General features: G+C 35.6%; 1 protein-coding gene across 1 annotated transcript in view; it reads right to left on the reverse strand.

Annotated features, from left to right (window-relative positions):
* The window catches only part of LOC108972807, a 57,648-nt gene extending 39,746 nt beyond the window's left edge, over positions 1 to 17,902 (reverse strand). The window contains exon 1 of the mRNA XM_018939633.1: positions 17,009 to 17,902. Coding sequence (XP_018795178.1) covers positions 17,009 to 17,844 — 836 coding nt within the window. The 5' untranslated portion in view covers positions 17,845 to 17,902. The remainder of the gene's footprint in view (positions 1 to 17,008) is intronic.
* Positions 17,903 to 25,383: the final 7,481 nt, after the last annotated feature.

The following is a 25,383-nucleotide window of genomic DNA, read 5'->3' on the forward strand; positions in this document are numbered from 1 at the left end:
TTTTGTATTATTCTAGCTTTGATCGTGGCCACGTGGCATCCACTTAAGCGAAAGTTTTAAGTTCTGCGCCTGAAATTGATTTTTGTCGTCGACACGTGAACCTTAAAGCACCGAAAAGGAGCAGCGTCGACACACGCCTTACATAACTTATCACAGCAATAAAAACAACAAGAGTTTGAAAGAGAAAAAAGTTGGAAAATTAGAATGCGCGAAATGCAAAAGAGCGAAAACTTTGCAAATGGCAACCTTGTAGGTTGCAACACGTCAACGTGCCACACGGATACGCTGACAAGCAAGCCAAGAAGTCAAAAATGCACGCTAAGGACATTGACGAGTAAACGAGGAAATTCGAGAGCATAGAAACGGTAAAATGCAACCCAAGAAGAAAAAATTAAGAAAAAAAACAATGAAAAGAAAAAGTAAAGAAAAAACAAAAAAGGAAACAATGTAAACGAAAAACAATTTGAGCGCGCTGACGAAAAGATGCGCGGCAAATCACTTGCAACATGCCGGCAGTACGCAAAGCGCACGAAATTAAGGCACGTCGCACGCTACATGCAGCGCTGTCAGCGGCGTTGCAAGGAATGGTAAGTAGCGCGCCAATTTATCGAAGGGAAAATTGAGTTGCCGCAGCAAACAATGAAGGGAGGCATGAACATGGAAAAGGGCTGAGCAGTAAGCAAAACAAAAAACTAAGAAAAAAATTTCTTTTTGATTGAAATTGAAAAACAAAAAAAACTTAAACTAGTTTGAAAAGGTTGAGCGTACAATGAAAATTACGTAGACAACAATGGCTTTAAAGTAAATTTGCCAAATCATTACCCGTGTTGCCGCGCAGCAGCGCCCAAAAATCACACACACACACACGCGCGCGCGCGCTGATAACTCATTGCTGACAACGGTAATTCGAGAAAATTACTTGCGAAAAAAGCGTGCGCCGTTTAAAGCGTACGCCAACAAACGAAAAGTTTTAGAAAACTTACGCCAACGTGACGTCTTCAAGCCGAGCGAACGTGCATCAAAAGAAAAATGCAACGCGTTGGCAGCAAAGTAGTTGAGCATTAATGGCAGTGTGCGCTGATGAAGCGCTAGTTTTGCTTACCTTTCGCTTTGTCGCTGTGCGTTTGTTTGATTTGCAGTTACAAAGCGCCTTGGTTGCTAATGACCAGCAAACTTTTTCAACTTCCGCCGCTTGTTTTTTCTTGCAACTTGCAGTTACTTCTTAATTAATACTTACGGCAGCTACTAGATATATGTGTGTGTGTGTGTGTGTGTGTAAATTTGATTAATTTAATTTCAGTACAAGTACAATTAATTATCGAATTACTTTTATGTTTAAAAAATGCGCTTTTGTCAATAATTGTTCTTTGACAGAATTGGTTACGTATACGCCGTGGCAGCCTTAGAGGGAATACCAGCGTTGCTTGCTGATTATAATAACCTACAAGAACTTTTTTTCCTCCGCTTTTTCACTCTTATTGTACATTGTACACTTCTGTGGTGAGTTCAGCGAATTTTGTTATTGTCACGTTATTAACTAAAATATTAACGAAAACATTAACTAAAACTCTAACCAAAACATTAAACAAATATGTTGAGATAAGTGGATCAAGTACAAAAAAAAAACAATCAAACCAAATAGTTAGAAGGCTTACGTCCAAAATTTTATATAGAAGCTTGCCACCCGTTTTAAAGTTTTATGTAGAAAACTTGATTGTGTTAAATATAGCATATAGAAAATTTTACGAAGAAAGTTGCCACCAATTTGCATTTTGTAAACCCGATAATGCTTAATATAAAAACATTTATCTAACTAGCATTAAATCCTGGGTAATATACTCAAACAGTTTCAGAAGGCTTAAAGTTGAAAATATTTCCGAAGAAGATTGCCACCTGCTTTAAAACTTTAAGTAGAAATCTAGCGATAATTAAAAAATATTGCACATAAGTATTACATATAAAAATCTAGTTTAATAGTTACAAGAATATTTATATTTGAAAATTTTATGAAGAAAGTTGCCACCTATTCGCATTTTTCAAACCCGTTAGTGCATAATATAAATGCATTAAAATATGGCTAGTATACTCAAACAGATTTAGAAGGCTTTAAGTAGAAAATATTTCCGAAGAAGGTTGCCACCTGTTAAGTGTTTAAGTGAATAATTTATTAACCAAAAACATTAAATATCATATGGAAAACAAACTAAATGGTTTTAAAGAGATTCGTAATTGAAATTAAATTGTTGAAGGTTGGCACAAAATTTAAACATTAAAACAAATAATGTATAAAATACCAAATGTTGAACTTTTAACTTCGAAAATATTTTGGAAGGAAGTACCATCTGGTTTAAAATTTAAGTAAAAAACTTGAGTACCAAAAGGCATTAAATAGGTATATAACATTCAATAATTTTAGGGATAATTCTAGTTGAATATATACTTGAAGAAGATTGTCACAGTATTAGAAAGGTTAAGCCCAAAAATATTTAAATTTATTGATCTTCTTCTCAACTTAAAGGATTTTTTAAAAATTTCCTTATATCTAACAGATTATAATCATAATAAAAAACTAGCCACCATTGCATAATATTGATCCTTAGTTATGGAGCCAGAACTTAGCTTAGAGCTATTAAAGAAGGCAAAATCACTTCTCATGTATGAAGACAGTCCAAAACGCTAATATAACCAAATTTTTCACTGAACCGTGAAACAAGCTTTCGCTACTAAGCTAAGACACTTAATTAGCATAGACACAGACCCAATATTTTTCAAGTTCAGTTATCATGCGAGTTGCTGTAAACGAAGAATCTTGGTTGGTGGAGTTGATGTAAGAAAAATTAAAGGTGTGATCAAATACCCATAACATGTGTCTAAAAAGTGCAGCAGCTGGCAAAGTCGCAAACTATATCCAATATAAATAGGTGCTTGATTAATGTTTTGAATTTATTTGAGAGCAGAACCCACCACTTTTGCCAACACTTAAGTGATATTTTTTTATCAATGCAAAAATAATTTTAGGAAAGTAGTTTTCAGTTTCAGAAAATTTAAAGGAATTAAATATAACTCGTATCATAGTCACACACCCACAAGTTTTACATTTCTATCCTTCTTTCTTGCTTAGAACTATTAATGAAAACAAAATCATATTACACCTATTAAGACAGTCTGAAAAGCTAATCGGACCAAACTTCTCGCTTGAGCCAGAAAGCAAGCTTTCGTTGCTTAGCTAAGACACATACCCAAAATTTATAAAGTTCAGTTATCAGGGGGGTTGCTGATAGTTAATAAGCATTCATCTTTGATTTCTATTATAATTATTTTTTATCGGCCATGAATTATTCTGTCTTTATAAAGAGAACTGAACTCACTTTTTAGGTATTAATCTAAATTTAGAGCATGAATTCTTTTCACAAACGCTTTTCAACATCTCAGGATAAGAAACATAAATACTGCTCTATTTAAGGCTCGAGTAAAACTGTTGACTGCTCGCAGAGTTGTTCAGAACAACGGAAAATATGACAACCATTTTCACTCACCGTATTGGAAGTGAAAATGTATATCCAAATAATAGCGTCCAGTGCTTTACTCACATGCCATCAAAATGATTGCTTCGATCACACCACAAATTCGCCGTATAACTCCGAAATCATTCAATCATTCGCACAGCCATTCAGCTAGTCATAATTTCAAAACTTTGCGTATTCAAACTGAGCGTAAATAGTTTTCGCCATTTCGTTATGCATTTTAGCTTTGCAATTCGCATTTGTTTTCACATTTGAATGCTTCGCAAATGAAAAATGATGAAGCAGGATGCATTATCAAAGTGCAGGAAATACTGAACGAGCGCAGTTGTTGTTGCTGCTATTGCTGTTGGCATGTCAGCCAACATTGTCCCAGCAGAGGAAGTAGGAATGTGATTGCGTGTGTAGACGGAAATGTTCGCCGTCAGCGACAGGATATATTCTGAAGCCTTTCGGTTTGTTACGGTTATTATATTTCTGTTTTTTGTTTGATTTGTGTTATTTGTTTGTATTTTTGGTTGATTGGACAGTTTTAGCAATATGTGTTTTGGTATAGTTAGTTGTTACTTATTAGGGTAAGTTTTTCTATGGAAGATGGAGTTATGTGTAGAAATTTACTCAAGTGAGGAAAGTTCTCTGATTATCATTCACTTGTGGCTAGCCCGAAACGATTCTTTTAGTATTGACTCTTGTTGCAGCGAAGATACGCACTCACCTCTGTGTAGCAAAAAACGTCAATAAACACAAGAAACGTTCGACTTCGAAAAATTGCGAAATCACAACAGACAGCCGAACGATTCTCTGCTCGACTTGAAAGTACTCATCAGCAGATCGGTATGAGGGAACTGAACAGAGAGAATCCTTACCGGAAACTTGTATGCCTGTGGGTAAAAATGGGTTAAATCGGTCCAATACTTCCCTTAGCCCCCATATACCTAATATAAAGGCTTTTGAATATCTGGGTGACTTTATACCGCATACATCAGCCAATATGTGAGTTATCTCAATGAAAGGAAAGGAGCGTATTTAACTAATAATAGTGTATCGTTGCCTACAACTTGTGCGAAAACTTGACCGAGCTTCCATATAACTAATATCCGAATTTTTGAATATCCGGCTAAGTTGATTGTCAGTTATATATGGGATACCTTATGAATCTGATGAAACAGTAAGAATCTGAGGAACAGAGTAAGCAGATAGTCTTACGTTTTGGGCCGGTCGATTGGCCCACTAAATAGTGCGATATCAAACTGTTAGACTTTTTTCTTGTGGATGTGTAAAGTTTAAAGGCTATGCGAACACTCCAACTTCGATTTAGGGCTCGGAGCAAAATAACACGCGTGTTATTCGCCAGTTGCCAAACGAAATGCTCGAATGAGTCATCGAAAATTGAACTCAACGGATGGACCATCTGAGGCGTAGCCGCGGTCAACCTTTGAAATAGATAATCATAAAAAAATAAATGGTAAATAATCTTCTTTCGAATGATAATATATATTTCCCATTCAATTTGAAGTTGAAGTGTATTTTTTTTTTTTTTTCGTTTGTACGATTTGACGAGTTGGAAATTTTTTTTCAAATATTAGTTGCTCTGTTATTAATTTCTTTCTCACAATAATAAAGAAAAATGTAAAACCGAAATGTGTAACTTTAAAATTTAAATAATATAAGCAAGAATAACCCATTAATTGGTTACCCACCCTAGTATAATCACTTATAGCTGTATATACATTCATTTATTTATACAGTTCGACAAAATTTGCATTTAATACCATGAAAGTGCTATTAGAATCATAAGCTGCTAGTATAAATCAGGATTTGGTAAAAAATAAACTTATACAAACGAATACAGATCCACTACTATATATGCACATATTAAGTCATACATACACACATTAAATCATACATATATACACACATTCGTACCTACTAAATCACAAACTTGCTCCTGTCACTTCGAATGTTTATTTTAAGCTCATTTTATATAACAAAATCTGCAACTTGCAACATGCGGCACACACACACACACCCAACCTATCAACTGGCACAGCAACAATGTATGTATGCAGCTTTTGCAGCTCATTATTTCGCACTCAATGTCAGTCAGCTCAAGACGAGCTGATCCACACTTGGCGAAAGGCTGAACTTGCCGTCCTTGGCAACTTGAAAGGGCGCAGCAGCGACGTCTCAACGACGCAGCTTGTGCAACACTTGTCAAGAATAATGACAGTTCAATGGGAATTGGTGGGCTGAGTAGCGCAGAGGCGTCGAAATAATGCTTAACTAGACAGCTGCATGCTATAATTCTGTATATACGCTCACGCTCACGCACATACATATACTTATACGCATGCAAATATAACGGTTGTTTGTGGGTTATGTTACGCTCAGTTGCGCAAAATGGATATCATATTGGTAATAATATTATCATCATATTTGCTATTGTTATTTCAACTTAAAACTTTATTGTTTTCATTGTGGTTATTCTTGTTGTTGTGTACGTAGTGCTTGTAAAATCTGCCGAGTATTTGCATAAAATTAAACTGAGCGTAAAAATAAATAAGTGTACACAGTAGAACTTTCTGCGCGCATACACAAATAAAGTTATATATTTCGTTATATACATATACAGTACAGATACATCTATATACACAGTTATGTATATATTTTAACATTTTTGCGTGCAGAGACACATTTGTAAATATGCAGCTGGAAAATTTTGTATTCCACATGCACATAATTACCGTTTGTTTTTGCATATGTATGGTATATAAGCCAGTAAATGTGATTTTATGATAATGCCAATATAGTGTGTGCAAAAAGTATACATGACGCTGAGGTTAGTGATCCAGTTTTCCATGCAAAATTTCAAAATCGCTTTAACTATTTTATATAGTTAAAATCTGGTAGACATTTCATATATATATGTATGTACCTACCCTCAATTATATCAGGCAACAAAGATGCTACGGAAATGCTTCCCGAGATACTCGTTCTATTGTAAACAAGTCTAAACATATTTTCTAAGACCAGAAAAGTCCTACTGGCAGTAACCAATATAAAGCTTTTAAGAAAGCTTTAAGTTAGTCATAATTTGGAATAATAATAAATAATAATATAATAGTTACTATCAAAAAATTATTATATTATTATATTATTTTTTTGACTTTAACATATATATAATTTTGAATGGAGTTGCCACCAATTTTAAAAATCACAAATTAATATATTAAAAAATGTGCGCAAAAACATCTAAATGTATTTGGTTTGAATTTGATGAAGTTTCATTTTGAAACAGCGTTGCCACCTTATTGCAAAAGTGTCTTCAAAAACCATTCATTACAACTTAGTATGCCTTTACTGTTGGAATATTTTTAACAGAGTTGGAAATTAACGAAAGGCTTTAAATTAGTCGTAATTTGGAATAAAGTTGCCACCCGTTTCAATATAATAAATAAAAATAATAAACTACTGTCAAAAAGTATTCGCTACCCCTTAACGTAGATATTTTTGAATGGAGCTACCACCTATTTTAAACATTAAAAATTAATATATTAAAAAATGTGTGCAAAAAAAACTAAATATACTTGGTTTGCTTAATGAAGTCACATTTTGGAACAGAGTTGTCATCTTATTGCAAAGTCGACCCATAATATGTTGCAAAAATGTCTTCTAAAACTAATATATCAAATTAACGAATAACTTTAAATAAGTCATAATTCGAAATAGAGCTGCCATCTATTTTAAAAATCAAAAATAAAAATACTAAAAAAATGTTTTCCATGAACTAAACGTCTAAACTTAGTTAGTTTGTCTTTAATGAAGATACATTTGGGAACAGAGAGGGCATCTTATTGTAAAATCAAAACAAAATATGTTGCAAAAATATTTTCAAAAAACATTCGTCTAAAGTTATTCGGTATGCCTTCAATGTTGGAATATTTTTAATAGAGTTGGAAATCGAAACTTAAAATACTAAAATATGTGTGCAAAAAATATTTTTCTACAAGTGAACTTTAATGCATAAAATATTAAATGATTCGATATTCAAAAAATATACTTCTAAAAGCCTTCGGTTTAAATTTAATGTAGATTTATTTTTAATAGAGTTGCCACCTATTTTTAATATAAATTTAAAATGTCAAAAAACAGTATATCAATAACCATCCTATTCCAAATATTCGATATGCGCTTAATTTAAATATAATTTAGAACAGAGTTGCCACCCTGTTGGATAGTTTAAAGTTAATATGTCAAAAAAAATATATCGAAAACCATCTGAATAAATATACAGTTGAACTTGAACTATTGAATTGGCAATAGCACAATAGTTAAAGGTTCAATTTCGTTTCAAGTTTCTCTAACTCGATTTTTTTCTGGATTAAGGGGATTTGAGTTGCTTCTTCCATGGATGTTCAGACAGAGAGTCTTCAATTCTCAAATTCATACAAATTTTTCTTCCATAACTCGTAGTCTCTCTAAATCAAAGTTTTTTGTGGATTATGAGAATTTGAGTTGCACCTTGCATGGATGAACAGACAGACATTCACACTGATTTCAACTCGTCTCGTCATTCTGATAATTTATATATATAGCCCCATATCTAACCCATAACTGTAGCAATATGTTGCAAAAGTAAAATATACTATGTCATACATACAAAAATTCTAAAAAATGCACTAAATAATTTATAATTTAGTTGATATAAATGCAATAAAGAAAATTGGCAACAGTGCTCTTACGCTAAGTAAATGTGAATCAAAAAAGCAATAAATTTGGTGCATATTTTCGAAAGTTTTTTTCGATGATTACTATTTAAGCCAAATGATTTTAATGAATATTTTGAAATTCGAATTCCTTGAATATACCAACCCTGTGGTAGTCACCCAACTTCTTCTCCTCTAAAAACTTTTACAAATATAATGGAAATTTTATATCCACTAGATACGGAACATATGTATACGTACGGAAGATACCTTTTGAAAAGAAAAAAAAACTCTCCATTTTTTATAACCATATGCATATATACTTTGAATGTGGTTGAAGAAAATTGGCAGGCAACAGCGCTCATTCGCAAAGCAAATTTTTGAAGCTTCTATAGCATGCTAATAATATTATTGTGAAATTTGTTCAGACACGAAAAATAATCCTTAAATATTTGCGCAACTTTACCGATCACTGTAAGCGAAAAATCACACAAAGCTGCCAGATTGTGCCAACTCACTATGTAGATATGTAAATTTGCATATATGTAAATAAAAACATTCATTGTACATAGTAAATAAAAAAATAAAGCACACTGTTTACACATACTTAACAAAAATTAAAGACAGACAACAATGTTAAAAACAGCAACAACAACAATAATCAATTTGAAAATAATGTAGTTAAATAAGGGTAAGCACGCACGTACACTATGTCAGTTGCATGCGTATGCCGGTTGCATGTGTATAAGATAATAAAAGCTCACACACACTCACAAATATACCATTAAGCGTTAAGGTACGCAAACGCGTCCAGTCCACAACACTTGCAATAAAAGCCTGCAATTATGTGTAATCAACTTGACACTGAGACTTGGTGCCCGAAGCAATTGCTTGCACAGCTACAACAACAGCAATAATAATAATAAAACACATTTTCAGCTAACAACAATAATTGAAATAATAACAACAGTAACAAAGGCACGATACTCACGCAAAATTGCTGATTGCATAAAAAGTTAACAACAAAGCGAGGCATCGCTGGGCATTGACTGCCAATATGCACACACACACACACACGCGCCTTTATAAATGTATGTATGGATGTGTGTGTACGCCTGCCTTCATTTGTATAATGGCTAATTTAAATTTAACACGGCAAATTTACGTAAATTTGCGTAAATAAATAAACACACATACAGTTGTTGACCACACATATACACTGTCTCTTATACACATCTAGATGTGTATAAGAGACAGGTATGTATGGATGTGTGTGTACGCCTGCCTTCATTTGTATAATGGCTAATTTAAATTTAACACGGCAAATTTACGTAAATTTGCGTAAATAAATAAACACACATACAGTTGTTGACCACACATATACATGCAGGCATACACACTCGTATTGACTTCTGTGCAGTTTTTATTTGGAAACTTCATTCGCATGGAAATTTCAGTCAATTCCGAAGTGAAATTTAATTGGATTTAAAATTTCTCAATCACTTCCGCTTCATACAGTTCGATTTTACCATTAAAGTGGCGCCAATTTACATATATATATATACATGCATAGTACATATGTAAATGATCAAATTATAAACACATCTTCACATATGTGTGCGTGTAAATATAGTAAATATTCCGTTATTGTAATGCTCGAGGATACAGCAGTCAGTAAATGCTGTCATTGCTGTCACGTAAACGTACTTTTATATCAATATACATATACATTCATACATACATATGAATATGTATATATATGTATGTGTGTATTTACTTACATATGTAAGTTAGTGACTACAAATATTTATTGGTTTCCTGCGTTTGTCCAGCGTTCTTCAAATGCATGCAATTGTATATATGCTTCTAGGATGCACTATACAACCCTCTTGGCACACTCTACTTAAATAAATATTTTATTAAATAAATTTTAATTTAATCAATTCTCTAAATTTTGGAAAATTGTTCTGTTTTAGTAATATATTAATATCACACCAAAATGTAGGCAACATTATACAGTTTTAAATTTTGAATTTTCAGAGTTTATCAATAAGGAAAGTACACACTACTAGGTCTCTAGAATTTACTTTTATAAAAATGTTTTGTTAACTACATATTTTCAGGCTAAAGTTTTGAAGAAAAGTCATATTTTTTATTAATTTAGTGCAGCTGCTTTTATATCTTTCTTTTTCATAAATTTCTGTTTGGTCATTTCTATTTATTCTCAAGAGTAAGTAACCTAAATTAAAATTTAATGAGGCAGAGCATATCAATAAGATAAATATAAATATGATTTGGTGTCCAGAATATACTATATTTATTATTCATAAAATTTCGGATATTGCATTCTTTCAGGCTCACAGTTGCAATATAAAAGGGCACAGCAATTCTAATATTCCTTTGAATATTATCATATCTCGCGATGAAAGATTTAAATTTTTTTCTTAATACTTATCCTAAAGGTAGGCAACATTTAAAAATTTAACTCTACAGACTCAAAGTCGTCAACGTAACTTAATAAAAAACTTTAATTAACAAATTGAGAGTTAAGTTGTCTAAAAAAATTAGCGAACTATTTCAGTATTTCAATGACTTTTAAAACAATTTTTATGATAAAATTAAATAAAAATGCAATGTTATGTCATGTGATCAAAATTTTGGTCCACCCTAAAGGTATGCTTCACAGAATTCTAACCTTACGTTTACTGGCCTCACAATCATTGTTTTCGGTTTCTTAGCTTAAAACATTCAAATCTTACACAAATTTATATAGCTGTAATCTATAGTCGTCAGATTGGGGCGATTGTGTGTACAGACAAACTAACAGATAGCCGGACATGGCTAAATCGACTCAGATCGTCAGACTGATCACTTATACTACTTGGCGAGAGAATCCATTCGTCGAAATATTTTTTAGGTCGACATTACCGTCAGTGACATCTGTGCCGAATTTCATATCAAAATAATCATTAGTGTTTAGAATATGCTTAGCTTTCTGAAGTATGTAAAGTGCATTCAGCGATACTTGTATTTATAACAAGTGAAATTATACAACAAAGAATGGCTATTAATATTAACTTTTGATATCAACTCGTCGATCAAATAGAGCACTTGGTGCTTGGTAATCGACGATTAACGGTCAGAGACCTTACTGTGGCATCGTTGGAATATCAGAAAAAAACATGGAAACTATTATAAGCGATCATCAGAGCTTAAAACAAGTGAAAACACGATTTGTTCCCAAATTACTAAATTTTCGCGAAAAACAGCTTTGCATTAAAGTCTGTAGAAAAATGAATTCCGACTACTGTGATGCCATGAAACGTAGTATTACTAGCGATGAGTCTTGGCCATATGCTTACAACCCATAAACAGATGTTCAATCGGGCTAATATCGTGGCAAAAGTAAGCCGAAACCGAAAAACCCGTTCAAAACAGATCAAAAATCAGAGTAATATTCCCATTTCCAGCTGGGCATAGTAAAATCATTTCATTGGTCAAGTCAATGATGGCTGATTTAGCTCTGTATCAGCTTTCTCACAAGTGCTTTACAGCATCCATACTCAAATTAATGCATTTGTGTCTGTATATGTGCACTAAGGCAATTTAATTTGTAGTTAATTATACTAAATTACACAGTTATTGAAAGTATAAAATTACGTATATTTGTGGGCGGAAAGTTTTATATGACATCCAAATTGCTTTACATTTAATAAATAAATAAACACATTTGCAATGCAATTTACTCGCACATTTATGAGTTTATGATTTATTAAAAATCGTGCTATGAATTTTAAATTGCTTCATTTAGTTAGAAAAATGTTAAAGCATACTATTTAGATATCTGGGTTTGTATATTAAATATATTTGATATTTGATATTTAAGTATTTAAGGATATTTTAGCATCTAAACCGTTCACTCTAACTATTATGGGAGATATCCTTGCGTTTATTTCTATTGAAGATAAGCCCGTAATGTTAAAGTGAGACGAGATGGCTAAACAAGGCTAAGGAAACGTCAGCCAAAGAATAGCTCAGGAAAGCAGACTTTTTCTATAATGATTCAACCTCAAAAGTTTCAGGTAGACCTATAATTATTCTCCCCAGAAAAAGCAATGACCAAACCGAAACCAATGAAGCCTTAGCGTTATATACTGGTCACTACATATTTAAGATTAAATGTTTTAGCGGGAAATCTATTCGTTAAAATACTACTAGCGGTACTGTGACCACGCCACGGGGATACCAAAGCATATAATCGAGAATTGTTCTACAATTGAAATTAGGAAAATTTCTAGAAATGATGCACGTTGTAATGTATTGGGTTGAATGAAGTGATATGAGAGAAAGAGAGAGAGAGAAGGGTAAAATAGACAAAGATTTCAAAGCATATCTCGTATTTAATATAACTTATAATTATTTAATGTGAGACGAACATATCTCAAATATTTATAAAAAATTATAATTTATTTTAATTTATTCTTATTTAATTTAGGTAGTATGCACCAATTGGAAAACCTACTTCGGATATTCTTAGTAAACAAAAAACAGTAAACTACCTAGACGTAAAGCTGAACCCCAGACTAACCTTCGGGGTACAAATTCAGCACGCCGCAAGAAATGCAGCGAAAATCACATTCGAAAGCAAAGTAACGGCCAACAAAGGGCGCCCTAACCAAGAAAAGAAAAAGGCTCCTAATGTCGGGAAAAATCAGCGTCCTATTACATGGAGCTGAGATCTAGGCAGAAGTGCTTAGATAGCAAAACTGGCGTAAATTAGTATCAAAGTGCACCACACAGCAGTCTTCAGGGTTGCATCAGCTACCGAACAGTCTCAGTTGACTCAATATTAATTACAAGCGGTAATGCATCAATTGACCTTCTGGCAAAGAAAAAGCTGTGGGAGCTAAAGAAACCGTCCGGAAAAACCAAGCGTACAGTAGAACGAATGAAAATATATGCAATAACAACAAGGTAACAAAGAAGAGAGAATGAAATTAATGGCAGATGGACGGCTAAAGTAATAAAAGGCTTAAACTCATGGACAAGCTGCAAATTCGAAGATGTCGACTTTTACACAACCCAGCTGTTATCCGACCACGGATATTTCACAAAATGCCTCCACAAAATGGGAAAATTCGAAGAGCCCTTATGCGTTGGAGAGTAGTCCGAACAAACTCTATAAAATGTTTAAACAACCGAACAGCATTTTTAGTGAAACCGTGCACCTTCTTCTTTCTGGGAGTTAAGAGATGCATTGGAAAAGTTGGCATTCGAATATGTAGAGACACATCGTAATCAAGTGTACCCAATAGAATACATATAACATATTATATGTATGAGGCAAACTAAAACCGGTTTACGATATTATAGTATGGTAGGAAGATGGAGTCATGTGTAGAAGTTCCCGCAAGTTAGGAAAGTTTTCTTAGCCCCATTCACTTAGGACTGGCCAAAAACGATTATTTTACATACATATGTATAATATATCTCAAGCTGCTCACGACTTCTGGTCTTAGACCTCTGGGTAGCCAAGGAATATTGTTATTATTGAGCTGGATTTGGGCACCCGCCACGTAAAAACGGGCCTCAATCAAAAACAAAAAACAGCCTTCCTGTTGTAAACTTGACTAACCGCATAAGTGGTATCTACACCAATAAAGAAGAAAAAGAATATGGTTCAAATATATCACTATACTATATCGACATAAGAGATAGTCGACTCAAACGACTTAGATGAAAATCCGTTATCATCTTTTGTAGCTAAAGGTCACTTGGAGACCACCTCCATATTATTCATCTGACTATCATTAATCGGGATATAAATATGGGTTTAAAATTGGACCTCTTGAACATTCTTGTGAGAAGCAGCTTTGTCGAAAAAATCGAAGCCCCTAACATCGTCTTACGTTTTCAGCCCATATCAGAAACTGTAATTTATTGTTATGGTAAGTCTTCATAGCCTTTAAGTTGGGCATAGCACGTTTTCTGTAAAGACCCTCTTCCGTTAGTGCCAAGACCTGTCAAAACAACTGCAATCCACAAAATTAATTTAGAAGGCTCTCAGCCACAACCGCAAAAGCAACAATTTTCATTTTCCAACTTTTTTATATACAAACGATTTTTTCCAGGACTTTTCTTCTACGAAATTTAACGTTCAACCGAACCACACACACATATGCCACGAGAGTGAGTGTAATCAACAATAATGCGAGTGAAATCCGACATGAAGCATGCAACATACATACATGCACATCATAAATTGTGTGCAATGGCAACAAAGTAGCAAGCAATGCGTGCGTATGCGTTTTTATTTGCTTACCTATTATGCGCCAGACACAATGTGGCAACGCTGAAGAAATCACAAACAATAGCAACACTAAAACAACAACAAAAAAATTGCAGCAAGTAAACTCATAATAACAAATAAAAGTCGCCGTGGCGCACACACATGCAAGTGATAGCGTCACGCGCTTGCAACATTGTGTTGCAAGTACGCGAAATAACGGAAATTTTTAGAAGGGGCGTGTAAATGCAGCATAGGTGAATATATGTAGGTGGCAACAATAGCATTATATATTTGTCTAGAATTTATAAGTGTGTGTGTGTGTTTGTGTGTATGTATTCAAGTGAAATTAGTTTGCATTATTGCATTTGTGGCAAGCATGGAATGCAGCCACATTGCGAAGTTGTCAACATGCGGCACAAACAAGTGTGCGTGTGTAGACGGTTTTATTGCCGCATAGCAGCAGATACTAGTTGTTGCTATGCGGTGCTAATGTTGCAACATGTGTTGCATGCGCAAATTCGGTGGCAACAGAACAGCTGCTAATTGCTTTATAACGCACGCACAAATCATAAATATACAATATGTGGATAAGAAATGAATATGCAACAACAACAATAACGTTAAATGAAATTACAACAAAAGTAGCCACAATTCTGTAGCTTTATAGTATATGCAACAACTAGAAGACGTTATTGCAACACTTCTAATAGCAGCATAACTTTTAACAACAACCGTTGTGTTGCAACATGCCTTAGCTGCTTTTCGTGGTCGCAACCACAATGCTTAATAACCTGCAACAATATGTTGCTTGTTAATTAATGCCTGCGCTGTTGCTGCGCAATGTGGTTGAATTAATTATTGTTGTGTTCTTTGTTACTGAAGAGATGTGAGACATATACCTCGAGAGAGCTTTGAGAGAAAAACACTCGCTCGAGAAGAGTGGCGGTGAGCTTTTTCCGTATGAATCAAAGCTTGCGAGGAGTATCGGTAGAGGTGTACACTGTCGCAATTTTCTATCAGCTCCAGTATTAGCTTCCTGGCCGCTTCTTCCCGTCAAACCAAGATGTGGATGCCATAAAGCTGGCAGTATATCTACTGCTGGAGGATGGAACCATGTTTAGGAGTTCACGCAAGTGAAGAAAGCGCCATTCACTCAGGAGCCAGAAACAGTTATTTTACATATGGGTCTTCTGGGTAGCAACAGCAACGGATGAAAGACCCCCTTTTAGATGATGACCACTGCAAACGTATTAAAGATAACGATTTAAGGGCATGTACCTGGAATTTCCGGTTCCTTATTTGAAAATGTGCCGTAGCCCAGCTAGTAAAAGGATGTTTAGACTCTAGCATTGATTTATTTTATGATTACATTGGTTATAGTGCCGGCCACAGCGATATTGCAGAAGCAGATGTTGAGCTTGCTGTATTAGGTACTTTAGTCTCAATAGCTTCGTCGGCTTCTTTTGGTTCACTACTAGATTGTTGGACCTTAGACTAGCTCAGGAAGCGTTGACTAACTATCAGCGGCTGTGCAGTCTCAACGTCTTCTGTACTAGGGTAAATCGTAAAAGATTTAGTGAACTCATCGCTCTCAGTATGCTCCACCAATGGTTGTAGGAATTCTAACTGGACAATGTTCGTTCGGAGCTCATGCAGTAAGATTGAATATCTTACCGGAATTCAATCACATTAGTTATTTCAAAGAAGATGAGAAGGAAACATCTCAACACTTCTTCCTGTCCGGCTTTTATCAGACCAAAGCAAAAAACACTTCCAATCGTACACTTTTTGACATAGAAAGGAATTAGCGGCAACAAAAATAAAAAATCTTAGCAGATTTGTGAAAGTTTCGGAGTATTTTTACCAATAGCTAATATCCAAATAAAGGAGTTTTTCGTCTGGCTTTGCAATGGGCTGTACATAACAGTCTAAGTAAGTGTGACCCCTGTCATAAAAGATCACCCACCTAACCTAACCTAGCCATAGACCCAATTTCTTTTCCAAAAAAACTCCTTGAAAATCTCTTTTCGAGCGCAAGACCGCAAGACTAGAAGTTCAAAAAAACAAATATCAACAGTGGTCAATTATAAGATTTTCACTCTAGATGATATAACCTTCTGACCACTTTTTCAAATAATTCAAAATTATAGGCTGAGAAATATTTTGTTTTCCGCCAAACTCCAATGAAAATATAAATATTGAAGCATTCTATAAATTCTTAACCACCAACCGATATATTGTCCCACTCTTATTTATCCGCGAACAGTGAATATTACTCTCTATTTAAAAGAACTTTCAACTAGTTTTACATTTCTTTCATTTTCTCTCTCACTCACTCAGAATCAATTTTACCTAGTTTTACATTTCTATCTCTTTCTGTTTCACTTTTTCAGTCTCTCTGTTACATCCTCTCTGTTACATCCTCTGTGCATCTTTCTTTGTATCTCTTTTTGATCTTCTCATTTCATCTCCACATTCATCCACACACTTACCGTTCACCATTCTGCATCTGCCGATTATTACCGACCTCCCAACCGCCATTCGGTCGTTGTACCGGTGCTGGTGTGGCATAATGCCATTGCCTGTAGTATGAGTCATAAGCAGAATTGCCTCCAGCACGTCCCTCACCCACGTGCTCCGCCTCACCACCAACATGCTCCTCAGCCGCTTGCCGATCGGCATTATCATCGCCATAATAACCCGCTGTTGGTCGCTGCTCATAAGGATAACCATCAGCACCCTCTTGCGACTCATCTTCTTCTTCATCGTCGTACGCAGAGGTGGGGCGGGCATAGTAAGCATCCTGATAAGCGCTAGGTGGTGCACCATAATTATCTTGACGACGACCGAGCATCGGCAGAGTTTCGGCGTGTACGACTACCGGTTGTTGCTCTTCGTAGTAACCTTGTTTATTTGAACTTTGATTGTTTTTATTTTGTTGATCGGCGGTATTACTAACATCGCGTTTATTTTGTTTCTGTTGTAATTGTTGTTTGTTCTCTTTTATGGTGGTGGCTAACAGGGTATCGATATCATTTTGTTGTTCTACATTGACAAGTAAAAATTTACTGACTTTTTCCTCATTCGTTGGTGCTCGTTGATCGTTGGCACTCATTAATATTCTCAAAACGGTGGCGTTAACCTCATTTTCTCCATCAATTTCAGTTTCTTGTGCCTCCGTAGTGCGCTCAGTGCTCTTTTTGTCCTGCAGCAATGCCGTGAAAGCGAAGGTGGTTATGGAAAACACAAATATTAAAACGAATAATGTGAGGAGACATCTGCCGGTGGGTTTCAAATTTGTCATGAGTCTATTCGTGTGTTGCAGCATTTTTTGGAAAAATTTCTTCGAACACTTTTAGTATATTTTCGGTCTTCACGAATTTTTTTGTTGGTATTGAAATTTTTTTCAATAAATTTGATTTTTTTTTTTTTTAATTTATTTGATTTTTTTTTTATTTATTTGAATTTTTTGTTTGTTTGAAAAATAAATCTCACACGCACCGCTAGCCACGCGCTACGTGTAATACTCAACTTCACTTATTTTCTTTCACTCTCAACCAAACTACATCACTGTTTAATACCGTACAGCCTGAATGCCGGATTGCAACTGTCCTAAAATCTTGTGGTGAGCGTTGTTTCCTCAAGCGACTAACAACTTGCGGCAGCACTCATACATACATACTGTGAATTGCTACACATACATGCGTAGATACACTTACTTGAACTCATACTTGACAGAAATCTTTCCGAAAATGTTTGAAGAAGGAAGCTCTGATAAATATATAAAAGATTCCAACAATCTTCGATTCTCAAAATGCCATCACTGCTAGTTGTATCTAGAACAATCATCACATGCCCGCCATGCTCCGCCAATTATCAATTATTTCACTCACAAACACACACACACATTTGAAATTTAAGATCATTACTACTAGTGATGCCTTCACCTGTCAGGTGCTAATTGCCAAAGCTCGTGCTAACAACAACAGCTTATTGATAGTGTGAGACACTCATACATGTATACACATAATCATACAAATTTTAAAAGCGTTCTACTGCTCCAGTTTTAATTGCCGTCTAAACTAGCAACCGCCGAAACTAGCTTGTCGTGTTTATCTCGTCACCGTTTAACGGTGCTTTGCCGGCGTCTCAGTTGACGCAACGTCATCACTTAGCAGTCACTTAGCACTTCGTATAAGTATTTACATATAGTAAATATGTTTGTCAGTATATAGGCGTTTAGCATTTACTAGTAGCTGCGTAATATGAGTATTCGGCGCTTCGGCAGAATATTTTCTTGTGTTTATACCCTCGTCAGGATATATTAAGATTGCCATAGTGTTTGTAACAGAAAGAAAGAAAAGTCGAAGACCCTAAAGAGTGTATACTATATATGTTTAAACGATAAGCCTAACGAGCTCTGTCATTTTATCCCTGTCCATCTTTATCTTCGCCCATCTATCTGTTTATATCCAAATTATTCACACAGTTTTTGAAATATGGAGCTGAAATTTTACACACGGCCTTTTCTCATAAAGAAGCTGCTAATTTGTCGGAACGGCTAATATCGGATCACCATCGCATATAGCTGCCATACAAACTGAACAAACGGAATAAATTACTTATATGAAAAACTTTTTTATTTGATGAGATATATTCACCAAACTTGACATAAGTTATTGCCTAGTACAAAGTTGTAATCTGCAATAAAATTATTTAGATCGGGTGACTATAGCATATAGCTGCCATACAAACTGAACGAAAAGAATCAGATGCTTTTACAGAAAACTTTTTTATTTGACAAGCTACCTTCACCACAATTAGGATAGATAGCTGTCGAATACAACACTGCAATTTGCTAATATTTTATATATTTTTTTCAGATGGGATCACTATAGCATATAGCTGCCATGCAAACTGATCTATTATAACCGATTTAAAGATCTCTTCTTCCCCTTATATACTAAAGGAAATGCAACTGTGTAGGGTATTATGGCCACGGTACAGCCGAAGTTTCGAAGTTAACGTTTTTTCTTATATTTAACTGTTATTTATTTTTGATATCTATACAACTCCGTTCGTTAACAGCCGATTTGTTTATGTTGCACGTATAATCTTTTTCATTGTAGTAGTTTATTGTTGTTCTTTATACTTTGTGGTTTGTTGTTGTACATAACACGTACCGCTTTTGACCCAAATTCTTTCCGTTAGCTGTTTTCAACAATAATACTCGTTATTTTTATTCCTTATTCTATTTATTTTGCTCTTCTCCCCTAGCATCATCGGCACTTACGCATGAAAATCTAATTAAATTGCAATTTTCACTTAATCGAAGTATTTTTATATTTTATTGGACGGAGAAAGTTGTGCAAACATTTGGGAATTTACTAATGTTCTCAATTTTTTGGTTACACAACAAATAGTCATATTTATGAAACCAACATACTTATGCGTGAGACATGTTAAGCACTAAATTTTAAAACGTTATTTGTTAATTAATTATTTGCTTGAAAAGCATAGAAACAGAAATTAATTATATTACGAGAATTATTTACATTAAATCAAAAGTTAATGATATTTTAGAAAAGAGTTACATAATTCTAACCCATCACGTTCGTACAGTTTTCCGTCATTTTAAAATACAATCGTATTCTAAAATACATATATTCTGTTACAAGTTCAGGTCATTATAAAAGTGAAACTAGAATGCATTTTTAATAAGTTAGTTAACTTAATTAAGAGATTTGCGTACAAAATTGTATTCGAAATGATCACATTTACCGTCACATTAGCCCTCGAACGTTTCAGCCACTGATTAATAGTAAAACGCCCAGTTAACATTGCTCTAACGAAGCTGCGCGAACTAAAGATATTTGAGACTCTCCAAATTTTTGTGTGGTATTCGAACAATTTCGTCCATGTTCTCCAAACCTGACCGCAAACTGTAGTCCACTGTTTTGAAATCTGAACTTGTAGATAGCCAATCATTCGCAGCTGTGGGATCAATAATAATTTTGCTTGTCCTGGGTGGTTTTTGCCTTGTATGATGGAGCAGATCTTCCTAAAAAATTCAATGCTCTCCATCGAAGAGAGTATTGCTTAACTGCTTTACCACGCCTTTTAAAACATGCTTGTATACTTTTGTCCATTTTTCACAAAAATGAAGAGATTTAAGGTCTTGTCATGAGACTACCGACCAAATCATTGCAGCAGCAGAGGTCGGTTGTTGGGTGATTGCTTGCTTACACAGCCGACGTAACTGTCATAGTTGAGTGCAAATTTCTGAATTTATGTATAAGCTAACTTGGACTTAGCCTAGCAAGCAACTGGGCTGCTGAAAACGACAGCTCCATTAATATGTACTTATAGTACTGAACTAGTTTTATTCACAAGAAGTACAAAATCCCGGAGGTGTATCTACCATCTATGGGAGGAACGCGTCATCAGCTTGCTGAGAGAAGCGGTGAGCTCTTTTACGGATGGATCAAAGCTTGCGGGGAGGGTTGGTCGAGGAGTGCACGGTTGAAAATTGGCTATCAGCTCATGTTTTAGACTTTCTTTAAGACTATAGGCGTCTTCGAAGTGTAAGTGGCTGCCATAAAGGTAACAGCGGATCTACTACTCTGGAGCGCAGACTCTTTAATAGTGGTGACTATCCACTCCAATAGTAAAACGGTAATATTTGTCTTTAGCTCGCAGACTGTGCAAGACCAGTAAAAGTAAAGAGTTACGACCAGTAAAAGGATGTCTGGGAACTTGTCTCTATTATCGAGTTTTTTTTTTATGATTACACTAGTTTGTGTGCCTGACCACAGCGGTATTGCAGAAGACTGTAAGACTTATATGCTTGCCAGGACAGGAACGGATAAGAGCTTCGTTTGTTCCTTATGGTTTTCTACTTATTTGGTAAGCCTCAGACTGGTGTTGGCCAACTATCAGCTGGTGAACAGTCAGTCCTAGCGGTCTTAATTTAACCATTATCCCATTTTGATTCATGCAGTTAGATTGAGCATCTTTACAATTTTGGATTAAGATAAGTTAGAATATATCAACACTTCCTCCCCAAATTACCTGCTTTCGCCAGGCGGATATGGATATAAAGCAGATAAGTACACAAGAGATACTTCACTGTTTCCCTGGTGCCCTGTTCTAAACATTTCCTGCAGTATTCTCGATCTGTCAGCCTCATTCTGCGAAGACTACATTTTAAATCATTTGTTTTTAGTTTAAAATCTTCTTAGAAAATCAGCGACTTACCAGTTCATTTGCTTTGCCACACAAAATTAGGTGGTTAATTGTCTGCGACAATGCTGCTATTAAGTAGTTTTGAGTATTGAACGTTAATGCAGGGTCAAATGAATTTTATGCCTGGGAGCAGGGGTGAAGCTCGCTGAAGACAATCGACATTAACAAAAACATTAAATTTGCATATTTCCCATGGCAAAAGCCCCAAAATGCGATGTGAAGTAGTTTAAGCGTAACCACATAATAGCACAGCGAACAACACACACATTGAAACTTACATACTTATTTGTATCTATACATATATATTCATTATGTAAAGCTTCTTGCTGCAAACCACTCCATACCTGACCAGCACTTGCCCCGACAGCTCGCTTTGGCAGCATTTTAATTGCAAATATACAGAAACAAATATTTTTCTTCGCATACCTACCCAAGCACACCACACACACACACACACATATATATATATATATATGCATGTACATGCATACACACGCCCAGCAGCAATTCAAATTCGTGGTCAATAGGCTTTGCGGTTGGCGTTTTCCATTAATGTGCGCTGCAATTGTAGCATTTCGGGTCGACAACGTTTTAGTTTTCTTGTTGTTGCTTGTACAACAACAAAAGGTGTATTTTAATTGAATTTCATAATACCTAGCGAAAATTCGAGAGCAACACCAACAAAAACAACACAAAAGAAACACTACAATCAACGACCACCTGCTAGGCATAGTGACCGCAGAAATGACGGTGGCAGGTGCCGACTATAGTGACATTGGCAACGTCACCAAGGAAAAGCACAAAGTATCTAAAACAAAGCCGAAAGTTTGTGGCGAAACATTTTATGTGGCACCATTTCATTTCTGGCCACACTCAAATGCGCCTTTGCCACTTTGGCTGGTTTACAGCGTGCGCGGGAGCCTTGTGTGATTGTGACAAAAGTGTGGGTCACGTGCCACCAATTTAAGCCGATTAAATTCGTAGTTTGCTTGTTGCGTCATTTGTGCGTCATTGTGTGTGAGTGTATGTTAGCCGCGCCTCACATGCAACAAAGGCTTCTTTGAATGGCGCTTTTCGTGTCGAAAACAAAGCGTTCGATCGCACGGTACGTTGGTCGCCCAAGCAAATCCCTGTTACTCTCAGTGTGCGCCTGTTGCGCTCCAAATACGCTTTATAAAAGCACCTGTAGGCTTAATTGCCGCGCACCCTTCCTGGCACTGCTCAAGCACATACCCGGTTCTATGCCCGCATATACCGTATGTGTGTGAGTCCTTTATGTGTGTGTATGTTTGTAGACCCCACGTTTTATAGCCAAGTGTGGCTTTTTAGGCGTGAAATAAATTAAGCTTTTCGCTTTTGCCAATGAAAAGTTGGCGAACAATTAAAATGATGTCGAACACTATATACAATGATATCGAAATAGTGGTCCTGGAACACTAGCAACATTTAAAATAGTGCTTTGAAGTATTCTTTATGGAACGCAGACCAAGAAGCTGCTCAAAGGATGATATTAAGGTTGCCAATTATATTTCGGGTTTAGAGAACACTAACTACCATTAATTAATCTTTGAAAATAGCTTTATTGTTTTTCAAAAGTCCTCCATTAGGATCTGTACACAATTTTTGCGTTTGAACCAATATTCGAAGCACGATTGCCACTCTGATTAAGGCATCTGTTAATTAATTTCTGATCAGCCATTTTTATACTCTCGCAACAAAGTTGCTAAAGAGAGGATTATAGTTTTGTTCACATAACGGTTGATTTTAAGTCCTAAAACTAAAAGAGTCAGATATAGGGTTATATATACCAAAGTGATTAGGGTGACGAGTAGAGTTGAAATCCGGATGTATGTCTGTCCGTCCGTCCGTCCGTAAGATGGTTAAGTTTGAAGATGGGCAAAATCGGCCCACTGCCACGCCCACAAAATGGCGAAAACCGAAAACCTATAAAGGGTCATAACTAAGCCATAAATGAAGATATTAAAGTGAAATTTGACACAAAGGATCGCATAAGGGAGGGGCATATTTGGACATAATTTTTTGGAAAAGTGCGCGTGGCCCCGCCCCTACTAACTTTTTTGTACATATCTCGAAAACTACTATAGCTATGTCAACCAAACTGTATAGGGTCGTTTCTTTTAGGCATTTCCATATACAGTTCAAAAATGCAAGAAGTCGGACAATAACCACGCCCACCTCCCATACAAAGGTTATGTTGAAAATCACTAAAAGTGCGTTAACCGACTAACATAAAACGTCAGAAACACTAAATTTTACGGAAGAAATGTCAGAAGGAAGCTGCACCCAGGCTTTCTTTAAAAATTCAAAATGGGCGTGGCGTCGCCCACATATGGACCAAAAACCATATCTCAGGAACTACTCCACCGCTTTCAATTCGGTATACAATATTTTCATAAAACCCTGATGACATGTACGAAATATGGGTGAAATCGGTTCACAACCACGCCTTCTTCCAATATTGCGCTACTTTGAATTCCATCTGATGCCTTCTCTGTATAATACTCGTATATACATTAGGAACCAATGATGATAGTGGAATAAAACTTTACACAAATACGGTATTTGATGCGAGAGTATAAAATGTTCGGTAACATCTGGACTTAGCCCTTCTTTACCTGTTCAATGCTGTTTTTTGGTCGTAATGAACCCATTTTTCATCACCAATCACAATCCGATACAGAAACTACTTCTATATTGTAGCGTTCTGAAACTGTACTGATTTTGTAAAGCATATATGCAAAGATACAAAGATTGGCAATCAAAATATGTGCGACTACGAGATCTTTCTGTCCAATATGGTCGCAAAAATTGCATTAGAGCTACATATCTTGTCGATTGCAAGGACGGTAAGGTAGAGTCATCTAGTCACTTGTTTCCCAACTTTTCACCTTTCTCCGGACCAGGTTAAATATCTCGGCAAACCTCTCGTTCTATAAAAAATTAGTTATGCATATCAAGAAATTTCAGACATTTGCGACGTGTATACTAGGGTAAATAGTCTCTTATCCTTACTAGTTATGCCTCTTAAAATAATATACAAAAATTTAAATCGATATCTCAAACACTTTTTGAGTTACAGCCTTATAAGGTGACTAATATGTAAGTTATCAGAGCCGTCTATAGGAGCCATAAAGAAAGAGAGAGTCAAAAACTGCTGGCAGCACCGGTGGCAAACTTCTCTCAAAGGTCGGTGGATCCACAGACTGATACCGGGGATCCAGTTGTGGATAGACAGACGACATGAGAACCTGGATTTCCACCTAATCCAAATACTAAGTGAACATGGGTGCTTTAGAAGCTAGCTGTCCAGCACGACATTAGTCTGAATTGTCCGCGTTTAGCGTTTTCTGAAGACTCTGGGCATGTATTCTTTTATTGCTCTCGCTTTTTAAGTACAAGGGAAAAACTTAAAACTACACTCGGTGCTAGTTTTGCGTAGACATTTTAACGACACTCATGTGTCATTCCACTAGGAACTGGAAAGCTGTTAGCGAAGCGGCAGCCAGAATAATGACAGAACTTAGACATATAGGGCAGATTACGCGACAATCTGTCCGTTCCTTAGACTTAATCAGGTCGCTACGTGGGAGAGTCTGAAGTT

The sequence above is a fragment of the Bactrocera latifrons genome, unplaced genomic scaffold, assembly GCF_001853355.1.
Source record: "Bactrocera latifrons isolate USDA-ARS-PBARC rearing strain unplaced genomic scaffold, ASM185335v1 scaffold_43, whole genome shotgun sequence".
NCBI classification, from domain to species: domain Eukaryota; kingdom Metazoa; phylum Arthropoda; class Insecta; order Diptera; family Tephritidae; genus Bactrocera; species Bactrocera latifrons.